General features: G+C 40.5%; 1 protein-coding gene across 1 annotated transcript; it reads left to right on the forward strand.

The window, feature by feature from the left end:
- The first annotated feature begins 291 nt into the window (after positions 1–291).
- Positions 292–9,478, forward strand: UBE2A (ubiquitin conjugating enzyme E2 A). The gene is made up of 6 exons (XM_052662893.1): positions 292–527; positions 649–729; positions 1,093–1,118; positions 7,528–7,617; positions 8,901–8,989; positions 9,236–9,478. The coding sequence occupies exons 1-6, from the start codon at positions 484–486 to the stop codon at positions 9,362–9,364; spliced, it is 459 nt and encodes a 152-aa protein (XP_052518853.1). The 5' UTR covers positions 292–483; the 3' UTR covers positions 9,365–9,478.
- The last annotated feature ends 2,266 nt before the right edge of the window (positions 9,479–11,744 follow it).

Consider the following 11,744-nt stretch of genomic DNA (forward strand, 5'->3'; position numbering starts at 1 on the left):
TTTAATAAGTGATCTGATCTCAAAAAAAAAAAAAAAAGAAGAAGAAAAAGGAAAAGTAGAAAAAAAGCTTCCCATGGTTCGTCTTAGAATTGGCAAGTGAAGGTGGACCGATTCCACCACCCGATCCTATTGAGTTCCCGGCAATTACATGAGGCCCGCAGCTTGCTTCTCACCCTCGCTCCCCCCGCCCCTCAGGGGTTTAATGACCTAAGCAACTTTCCTCCCCCCCCCCCCCCCGTCCCGTCTTGGTACGGTCTGTCCGTCGTTTGGCGTTCCACCCCCGTCGTTTCCTTCCAGGTTGGTTCAGCCCCGGTCTACTCCGGGGTGGTGCTAAGCCGGCGCCAGATCGACCCTCGACTTAGGAGAGGCAGTGCGGTTCCTCTAGGCGCTTCTCCGTTGGTTCCTCCGGTTTCCTCAGCCTCCTCACTACCCGCGGGGACCCGAGAGCTCGGTGTATGCCCCACCCCTGACCCCGCTAGAGACATGTCCACCCCGGCTCGGCGGCGTCTCATGAGGGACTTCAAGAGGTAACCCGCCCGGGACTCTAGGGGCCGGGGGCTGCCGCCGGGGTACAGGGCGGGGCCGGCAGCGGGCCGGGCGGGCGGCGGGTTCAGGATAGCGGGAGGTTCCTGTGGTGTTTCCCTGTAGGTTACAGGAGGATCCTCCTGCCGGAGTCAGCGGGGCTCCGTCCGAGAACAACATCATGGTTTGGAACGCGGTCATTTTTGGGTGAGTCTGCGTTCCGGATGGTGGTGAGGGCCGGGGGACCCGTGTGCCCGCTGGGACCCACCCGGTGCGGAGGCGGGGACTGAGAGAGAAGGTTTGGGGCTCGTTGGGCCTAGGCGCCTCCCCGGAGCCTGTGCCTCGATTAGCTCGGTTCGCGCTGCCAGGGGAACCGTTTGGGGTTCGGAGGGGGGCGGGGCGGGGAGCGGTGGCGCTTCGGCCTGCCTGGGGTTTCTGAGCCCCAAAGCTCTATTGGTCGTGGCTTTGCAACCCGGGAAGCGGTGGTTTACCAGAGGTGGGGCGAACAGATGAACCGGGGAGAGAGGAGCCCCTGATGCGGGAACTGACTTGTTTCTCTCTGTGTTGTAGGCCTGAAGGGACCCCGTTTGAGGATGGTAAGAGAGTTTCTTTACCCACCTTTTGGGACCCTGATCTTCTGGGGAAAGGGTTTCCCAGTCAGCCTGGAAGTGCCTCCTACTTAATAACCCGCTTCTCCCTAGCCTCTGCCTGCTAAAGACTTGAGAGGAGTCCAGTCTGTGGCAGGTTGTTCTGGCTATTGTCCGCTTGACTAGAACTGCTGCTTAAAAAAAAATCTGAGTAAGGCAGTCACGTTTTAAAAGGAGCATAATACCACGGATGTTAAGGGTTTGTGAGGTTTGGGTTTGTGATCTTGCTAAATTCAGGACCACCGCCCCCTCCATCAGGATACTGAGTTAGGATCAACCCAACCACTTGCTGATCAACTCGGAGACCCCAGGGACTGTCTGGTTCAGAATTCTGTCACAAGGGTGGGAACTGTGTTCAGCAGGTGCCTCATGTGTGGTGTTGGATGTTGAATGGATGCAGGAATCCCTTGCACACAACTGTCTGGTTTCTATAATCTGACATTGAGTGCTTTTCAGCCTCACTGCTTTAAAGTGGTCTTTAATGGCACCTTCAATAGCCAGTTCCTTGTTTCTTATTTTTAAATGAGTTTTCAGCGTGTGCTTTTATCAAGACTTTATGATCAGTAATCTCAAGGCAGTTTCACAATTGAGGGGAGCCTTAAAGTACTCTCTTACCAGTGTCCAACCTACTTCAAGATACTACACGTACTTATGGGTACATGATTTTTAGGTTTAGGTTTGACTTTTAAAAACACACTAAGTTGCTTTTTAAGGACTTTTTAAAGCTACTTGTTTTGATATAATTATAGATTTGTGTGGAATTGTAATAAATAATAATACAGAGAGACCTTGTGTACCCTTCACCTGTTCCCCCCTCTCCCTTGGTAACATCTTGAATGACTATGCACAACCAGGAAATTGACATTGATATAGTTTTATGTGCACTCAAGTGTGTGTGTATGTGTGTATAGTTAATTGCTTTTGAAAGCTTAATGCATTTAAAAAGATGATTAAAAGTATTTGAACTACTGATTGACATCTTTAATATTTGAGGTATTTTTAAACAGAAAAGGGTCTTTCTGTTATTTATTTTCTTCTCAATGCCTTATATTCCTTTGGTCATATAGCCTTTGAGAGAAATCTGTACACATATGCACACACATATGCATACACCTCCATTTGAAGGTGGCAACAAAAGCATTTCTACAAACTACTCAGTACAAGCAAAGTTGCCAAGTCAGATTGCCTTTGGATGTTACCAACCACAGCATGTTGTGAGGTAAATGAATACAAACCAATTCTAGGATTCGTCTCAAACACTCAGATTTCCCTAGCAGATTGTAAACAGTAATCTAGATGGTTTGTTTCTCCTCTGCCTTCACCTCCTGGGTAAATATCACTGTTCTTCAGTGCTTTGATAAAAAGAAATGACAGCAAGGGAGTGTGATCCTGAAGGCATACTACTTTGGTGCGTGAGGTAAATCATTTGAACTGATCCTGATCCATAGCAGAAGCTAGCTAGGCTTAGTTTTCCTCCATTAGATCGGTTGCTGGTTCTTCATACTTAAGCTTTATGTGCAGATTAGCTGTGTATTTGCTTTAGCTCCAGCAAAGCAAATTATTTTCATTGGTTTCTTTTTTCCTCCTGATTTTATTCGGACTGCTTTATGCTGGGCACAACTTTATTAATAGTACATCGCTTTGCTAGGGGTTGGCAACTTAAATATTTCAAGGGTGCTTCTCTCGCTTTAAGTGGTATGAATTGGAAAAGTACTTATGGAATCCATTATCTACCTGGACCTTCCCCCTTGACATTACTGGTTCTATTTTTGATGATGTGTCTCTCCACCCTGACATTACTGAAAGGAATTACTCAGGCTGAATGACAGTACCCTTTTCTGATTCATTCTTTTGAGCAGTCTGCTATCCATGAATGCTTCCTCAGGTGTCTCAAACACTAACCAAGGTTACAAGAATTTTTTTGACCATTTAAAAATACCTGTTATTTATAGCTAGGAAATTTACTGGAAAGGCCCGATTAGGAACAAGTGGCATAGTTGATTTTGCTGTTGTCAATGTATGATATAAATCAACAGCTTCAGAACTACTTTTGCTAACTCCTTGTAATTATCTGGAGCAGACGTTTCCAGAACAGTTGCTGCTGCTATCACTTCAGTCGTATCCGACTCTGTGTAACCCCATAGATGGCAGCCCACCAGGCTCCCCCGTCCCTGGGATTCTCCAGGCAAGAACACTGGAGTGGGTTGCCATTTCCTTCTCCAATGCATGAAAGTGAAAAGTGAAAGTGAAGTTGCTCAGTCGTGTCCTACCCTCAGCGACCCCATGGACTACAGCCTTCCAGGCTCCTCCGTCCATGGGATTTTCCAGGTAAGAGTACTGGAGTGGGGTGCCATTGCCTTCTCCGTCCACAACAGCTAGGTCCTAGTTAAAGAGCTGAACTTTTAAAAACAGGAACTCTTCAAGGTATTTTGATTTAACTTCACACACTTGAAGTAAGAGGGCTATGTTCCCAAGGGCTTACACTACCAAACAAAACATTGGGTGTAAATTCATCCTTATAAAATATCTTGGCATGTATGCTGAATATGAAGGTTAAGAAACAATATATTCTCCACCACGTCATCTGAAAATTGTTAATAGAAACAGTAAGATACTAGTATTTGATTTTTACAGTGGATATATTCTTAAGAATTTGGTGTCTTTTTTTTTAATGAATCACTTAAAAGTCCACAAGGGGTGTTCTTAAGGTATATAAATCCTGTAATGAAGGTTGGTTATTATCTTATAAGTCAGACTTTTTCAATCATCAAAAAAATTTAAGTATATGTGCTTTGCTTCCTTCTCAAGGGTCACAAACTGGTGGTTAAATGGCAAAAAACACCTACAGAGGTGCTTTCTTTGGCCAGTACAATATTTTCAAAAGTTGAATTTGTGACTATTTTTAGGCAGAACATACACTAGCCAGATCACTCCCTATTGCTCTACACCAGCCGTTTAACACATTTATGTAATTGTCCAGGTCCTTAGGTATAGATGGATTAATTCCTACTTTCCTTACAATGTTGTGGCCTCCTCAGGAAGATAAAAAATCAGTACAGGTTGTGTACAACAATGGTGAGGCTTAAGTTTTCAATTATTTTAAAGCCTAGCCTCCTAAATATTCAGAGGATAAGCTTAGGCTCAATTGCATAACATTAATTCTAGGATTTTAAATATCCTTAATGTTCATTTTGGATCTCAGAAATTGCATTGAAAGTTGTACTGAAGAGGTTCTTATTGTTTAATGCAGCTAAAAGTATGAAGAAAGAAAGAAAGAAAAAGTAGCTCAGTCATGTCTGACTCTTTGCAACCCCATGGACTGTAGCCCACCAGGCTCCTCCGTCCATGGGATTCTCCAGGCAGGAATACTGGAGTGGGTTGCCATTTCCTTCTCCAGGGGATCTTCCTGACCCAGAGATCAAACCTGGGTCTCCCATGTTGCAGGCAGACACTTTAATCTCTGAGCCACCAGGGAAGCCCTAAAAGTATGAAACATCCCTTTAAATGTGTACTTTGAGTAAGATGTGGGTAAGTCCTACTAATTTATATTCATATTGACATAAGCAGGTGGTTTCACTTCTCAAGATATCAAGTAAGCTGTTCTAAAAGACTTGATTAACTTCTTGGGTAGCTAGGTAACCACCTTGTTGAACTTCTCAGCAAGCAGTAGGCAGAAAGCTCAAGTCAAGGGTTTTGCGAACCACCAGCGTACGTTCTCAACTTGCGTTTCACTGTGAGTGTTTGATGTAGGTCAGAAAGAAAGTACTGTCTAGTATTTGAATTCATTAATTGTATTTTTCTTCTGATAATAGTTTGGATTTTGGGGTTTTGCCTACTTCAACTGGGTCTAGAGATGTGAAACTGTAGAATTATTGTAACTAAAGTATTTATGAAGCACTTGTTTTATATCACTGTTCATCTTTCTCTCTTTCAAACCTCACAACAATGTTATGTAGTGGGCATTATTATTAACCCATTTTGATGGGTTAATAATACAGATGAGGAACTTGAGGTATAGTCAAGTTAAGCAGCTTCCCCCAAGGTTTCATAATGAGCAAGTCACAAAGCAAGGCTTTGAACCTAGATCTGAGTGCAAAGCTTCTGCTTTGCCCTACTATTTATACTTATGCTTGCCTTCTGTGTGGCTTTACCACCTTTAAGTACCATATTTAATGATCATTTTAATTTAAAGTACCTGGGAGCTCTGTATAGTATTAAATCTGCCCAATTTTAGAGCAATTTCTTGATGATAAATCTCCAAGCTATAATTTAAGTGTATATCAACACTGAGCCAAATGTGTTTATACTTGAGATACATAAGGAAGCTCAAAGTTTTGAACTAACACTCATTCCTGCTTTTTCTTGCATATTGTAATATTAGTAGAACTGAAAAAGAAAGAACTATGCTTTCTCCCTCAAAAATAGGAAGAGTTATGACCAGGTGGTAATAAAGGTGAGGTGTGTTCTGATGGACTATAGCATGTTTATCCATTTCCAAATACTATACTGTTTGTCCTTCGGAGAAGGCAATGGCACCCCACTCCAGTACTCCTGCCTGGAAAATCCCATGAATGGAGGAGCCTGGAAGGCTGTAGTCCATGGGGTCGCTGAGGGTCGGACACAACAGAGCAACTTCACTTTCACTTTTCACTTTCATGCATTGGAGAAGGAAATGGCAACCCACTCCAGTGTTCTTGCCTGGAGAATCCCAGGGACGGGGGAGCCTGGTGGGCTGCTGACTATGGGGTCGCACAGAGTCGGACACGACTGAAGTGACTTAGCAGCAGCATACTGTTTGTCCTTAGTTATAATTCATAGTAGCTTTAGATCTGACTTTAAACTTTAGGGAGTAAAAATAGTTTGAGGAGTACGTCTCCGTATGTTGCGTTTTACATTATGCTGAAACTTTGGGACACATGTTCATACCAAGGGCACCTTTGTTAGCAAATTGTTTACTGTCAGTTTGCTGGAAGAAAACACACATTTTGGTATTGTTATATGTAACATCTAGGAGTAAAATGACTGTGATCTTTTTTCTTAAGTGGAAAGGTGGAATGGAAGCAAGGAAGAAATAAATTGCTAACTCTGAAGGAACCAGTAACACATTATAATCTTATCTGAAATGTGGTCTATTGTATTAGAATAAGTAATGTATTAAATGGATCAGAGTAATATAGTGGAACATGCATCAGCTTATACCAGATAGTAACTGATTCCTTAAGATTACTTGAAGAAATTTCAGTCAGGAAAAAACAGTTGCCCAGTTGTTTTCTTGAATTTATTAAAACCAATTAAAAATAACTTCTTGAAGGAAATAATCTCCCCAAATCACAACTTCCAACAATTCTTTTTTGTTTTTAGCTGTGCCTCATGGCATGTAGGATCTTAGTTCCCCAGCCAGGGAATGAACCCACATCCCCTGCTCCCCTGCAGTGGAAGTGTGTAGTCTTAACCACTGGACCGCCAGGGAAGTCCCCCAACAATTCTTGAATTAGATCCAGCTTGTCCATTTCTTGTAAGTTTCTAACCTAGTATGTTTTAGGGCCTCCCATGACCTTAGTTGACACATATTCAAGAAAAATAATTTGTTTCAATGGTAGCGTAAACAAACATCATTAGAAAGAAATTTACTGGAGACATGAATGCAATCTAATGTGATTTTTAAATTATTTCTGCCATTAATTCCCTCCATTAGTGTGAATTATTGAGTTGGTTTTATAGTTAAGTACCTTGTGAGTCATACTTAAGGGTTTTTAAGAGAGACTGTGAAGTTTTTTCTGGCTTACATTCAATTATGTTTTCATTATAGAGTTGCTATTACATGAAAAGGAGCCAGGGAACACTTTTATACTTATTCCCTGCTGTTTTAAAAATAATTTGATTGTTGATTTGTATTTCTAGCATTGGTTTTTGAACCTTTGTGCTCATTCATTTAAAAATCACTGGAGAGTTTAAGATGACAGCTGATGAAAATTGGACTTTATTAAGGTCTTTCAGTCTTCTAAAGGAGGAAGGCCAAATTTTGGCTGTAGTTGCTTGTCATTTTAAGGATGTCTTCAAAATGTACAGGGGCTAAAGTTATCCCGCAGGCAGTAATTTTGAGTTTAAGATAGCTGTATTTAAGTTTGGGGGAGAATAATGGAAAAACAAAAAATGAATCACCTTTGAGTGGTGGTTCTCACACTGTTCATTTTTAGGGCAGTTCCTAGAGCTGTACCTCTTACCTGGTCTCTTTCCTACTCTATATCTTTGCATTATTTCATATAATACTTGAAAAACAAGTCATGTAGCATTAAAAACAAAGTACTACTGAACAAAATGATAAATGTTTTCTTAACCCTTGCTTTTCTAATTATAGGAACCTTTAAGCTTACAATAGAATTCACTGAGGAATATCCAAATAAGCCACCGACGGTTAGATTTGTCTCTAAGATGTTCCATCCAAATGGCAAGTATCACTTTTGAATAGAGTATTTTCAACTGCTGTACTGTTTATTTGGGGAAGTAGTCCCCATTTCCTATTTATTTGTCTGTAGTACCTGAGTATTTGTGTAGGCATCTTGCTGTTTTCTGAAAGCTGGTCTTGTTCATGGTGGCCTATTGCTGTCTTGGTTTAGGTCCTAGAAGGGACACTGCCTTTGTCTGGAATCTGAGAGCCTTCTGGTTTTGATGATTTTATAATTTACTTAATAAACAAAAATAAAGGTGTCTTTGAGGTTTCCTTTTAATGTAAGGCCAGATTTGGGTAGTTTTGTGTTGTAATTATATTCACTAGCATTTAAAACAACCGTTTTCAGCTTTGGATGCATATCAGAATTAGCATGGAACATTTAAAAGCTATGGATGCCCTGGCCTCACTCCAGACCTGCTGAATATCAGATTCTGTGGTTGAGGTTCAGGTATACAGTATATTAGAAAAGTATCCGGAGAAGGCAATGGCACCCCACTCCAGTACTCTTGCCTGGAAAATCCCATGAACAGAGGAGCCTGGTAGGCTGCAGTCCATGGGGTCGCTAAGAGTCGGACACGACTGAGCGACTTCACTTTCACTTTTCACTTTCACACATTGGAGAAGGAAATGGCAACCCACTCCAGTGTTCTTGCCTGGAGAATCCCAGGAATGGGGCAGCCCTGGTGGGCTGCCGTCTATGGGGTCGCACAGAGTCGGACACGACTGAAGCGACTTAGCAGCAGCAGCAGCGGCAGAAAAGTACCACAGGTGATTCTAACTTAGTACTTCACTTTTTTTCCCTTCCTAGTAGCAAGCCTAGAACAACTTGCCTTTTATTCAGGTTAATATTCCAGGGCATCAGATATTTTTATCTTCATGCCAAAACGAAACTTTGTGAACTCTGAGCTATCTTTTGTTATTTCAGAGAAGAGGTAGTGTTTAGAAATTTGGTGGAACGAATTTCCCATAAGTCTGTGGATGACTAGGAACCCTGTTTAAAAAATATGTGTGGTTTCCTGGATAACAGGACAGTCTTTTCAGAATAACAAGCATTAAGTATCTTCCAGTTTTACACAAATTATATTTGACATTCTCTGATCATCCCAGTTGTTTCACTAGTAGTGATTATGACACTTCTTTTAGAAATATAACTGAGAAGCAGCTTAGGAATCTTTTTAAACCTCAAAAGCAAAGTATTCTTGACTCTATTTGTCTTGACTATGATGTTAAAACCTTAATGGTTTTGTTATGTTTAACATAACCTACTTCTATGCTCTTAGTCTATGCAGATGGTAGCATATGTCTGGACATACTTCAGAACCGTTGGAGTCCAACCTATGATGTGTCTTCCATTTTAACATCCATACAGGTGAATTTTCCTTAATGTGACTATCCTTTGATACATTTATATTAGCAATTGTTTTTTGAAAGTCATAGTTAAGTAAAAAGTAGGTCATTAAGACCTAAGCCACCAGAAAACATATTTGCCTAGCTATAGCAGACTAATGTAACTGAAGATTATTATGCTGAGAGCAAATTTAGCTGCTACCTAGGATAATTCAAGTGATTATATCTAGGCACTGAGGAACTGACTTGTTACAAATTGTCTCTATAGTCTCTACTGGATGAACCCAATCCCAATAGTCCAGCAAATAGCCAGGCTGCTCAGCTGTACCAGGAGAACAAGCGGGAGTATGAAAAACGTGTTTCTGCGATAGTAGAACAGAGCTGGCGTGACTGTTGACCTGGGTGGAAGAAAAGAAGCAGCAGTCATAAGAAAAATATGTATTGATGTGTTTGTCATCTTCTTGTTCTTCAGTGTCATTACATTTACTTTATTAAAAGCAAAATAGCTGTTGTGCCGTTTCCATCGTCTCTTGCCAAGCTTTTCCTATCCCTTCTACCCTCTCCTTAAACATCAGAGAACACCCTCTATGAGATCAAATGTACTGTACCTGGGTTACGTGCAAAAACTACTAATGCTTACTTTCCCTTCTCTTGTATCTTATTTCCAGTTTTAGGGCAGTTTTGTGTTACTCTACTTTACACTAAGCTTTTAAAATTGTTTTACAAGTGGTGCTTATGCATAGCTTGATGACCAGAATGTCGTTTTTAACAAAATGATTGCTGAAGCCTTCACCCTGGCTGGTCCTTCACTTGTGTTAGATTTAGAAATGAAGTTTGGGAATATCGCATGTAGAAAACGGAAACAAATCCTTGTAAACACCCACTTTGAAAGAGCAGTGGAAGCTTAAAAGCCTATGATACTAAGATTTAATCAATCTGAACTATTTTTTACTGTAGGAAGGAGAATGTTAAAGATTTGGCCAAAGGAGTACCACAGTCATGTAACTCACACATTCTCTCCTTGCAAGATATTCACTGGACACACCCAAGCTAAGTTTCGGAATACTGCAGTCTTCTGGATTTTCACTTTCTAAAGAGGTGTGGGAGCAGAGGAATGGAAACAATCATTAGTTTTTAATTAAGCTAGAAAGGCTGGAGAAACTTTAATCTTTTTAAAGGAGCTGTTCTGCCCTATGTAAACAAATTTATAATCCCACATTGTTTTTCTTTTAATTAACCCAAGGAAGGGAACATATCTATGGCAAACTATTTTCCACTCAAATCCTCAGTTAATGCTGCATGCTTTAGTTTCTCCTTCCCCTTTCAGTATTATAAGAACATTAAAATCAATGTTTGCAGTCTTTTCTTTGAATATTTATAGTTTTAGACAGACAGTACCTTTAAGTAGCAGTGTGGGACAAGGCTTGTAAATGTTTGGTCTGATGTTCCATTGACACCTTTTGTGCATTTATCACTCTTTTAAATCTAACTTTGCATAAGTAACCCATGTAAAAAATGTACATTTTTCAAAACTTGTAAATAAAAATAACCTTAAAATTTTGTAGTCAAAGTATAATTATGTTTTAGCTGAGTATGAATATAGATCCTGGGAGAGGGAAAAGAGAAGATATTGCTGGAGAGGACCTTTATTCTTTTCAGTCTTAAGTATTTTATGCTTCTTAAAACATTCTAACAATGTGAAACTATTCAAACAGTTATTTCAGCATATATTGTAGGCAGTTAAGGGAATGAAACTGCTAAGTGGGGAGAATTAACCTGGAGATTTACCATCATCCTTAGAGACCAAGGTCTAACATTGATCCTGACATTCTACCTCTTAAAGCCTTAGCTTAAAAAACAAACTACTATAAAATGGTATTTTAAGTCTCGAGTAAAGTTTGGGAATACAGGTATCCTCAGTGTTAACCTTGTTTAAACAAAACTTTCTTCCAAGGAGCAACCTAGTTCATTTTATAGAGACAAGGACAATGACTGGAAATTCACTTAACTTGGTGGGAGGGGTGGTGATAAATGAAATTTAAGTCCTTCTGGTGTATTTAAAGGAGCTTCAACGTGAGGGAGCCCATCCTACACTGAACACAAACTGGTTAGATTCACCTAGGAACAACATCCTTAGTAAGTTCATTTCTGCTTCTAAGTAGAATGACATTAAATTAGTCTTTATTTGGCGGATTAGTTTTACATAAATTTCTTCATCCTACGTGGCTGGGTTGTTTTTCTTTTGGCTGTGCCACACGGCTTCTGGGAGCTTAGATCCCTAACCAGGGACTGAACACGGGCCATGGCAGTGAAAGCGCCAAGTCTTAATCACTGGACCACGAGGGAGTTCCTGTGGTTGGGTATCTTGAATATTGACACTGTTACTCATACTTGAAAAAATTAAGGTGAGATTGGGAATATGCATATTTATTATTTTTTTCTTTTGTATACCTCCTGAGAAACACTGTTCCCAGTATCTTTCATGGGATAATCCTTTTAAAATCGTACAACAGCGTCAACAAACTGACTTCCCCCAAAGCATCATATCCATGGTCAAAGGCACCACGAATCATTCATTTCAAAGTTTAATGCAGATTTGCCTTTTTTCTTTACAGTTTTTTTTTTAAACGCCACAGGCTAACACCACCATACACTAATTTATAACAATCATAAGTTTAAAACACATATGTGAGGTCACCTTTCAAATGGCAGATTGAACTTGAATCTTCAATTCTGCACCTGCTGGTATGGCAAAGGGGGTATGATGAAGAGCTAGA

The sequence above is a fragment of the Budorcas taxicolor genome, chromosome X, assembly GCF_023091745.1.
Source record: "Budorcas taxicolor isolate Tak-1 chromosome X, Takin1.1, whole genome shotgun sequence".
NCBI classification, from domain to species: Eukaryota; Metazoa; Chordata; class Mammalia; order Artiodactyla; family Bovidae; genus Budorcas; species Budorcas taxicolor.

What these genes read in the sequence shown, in the direction of transcription:
- UBE2A (XM_052662893.1), top strand. Translation starts at nt 484, where the DNA reads ATGTCCACCCCGGCTCGGCGGCGTCTCATGAGGGACTTCAAGAG. An exon ending in CTCATGAGGGACTTCAAGAG is followed by an intron (nt 528 to 648) that starts GTAACCCGCCCG and finishes GTTTCCCTGTAG; the next exon opens with GTTACAGGAGGATCCTCCTG. An exon ending in CCATTTTAACATCCATACAG is followed by an intron (nt 8,990 to 9,235) that starts GTGAATTTTCCT and finishes TTGTCTCTATAG; the next exon opens with TCTCTACTGGATGAACCCAA.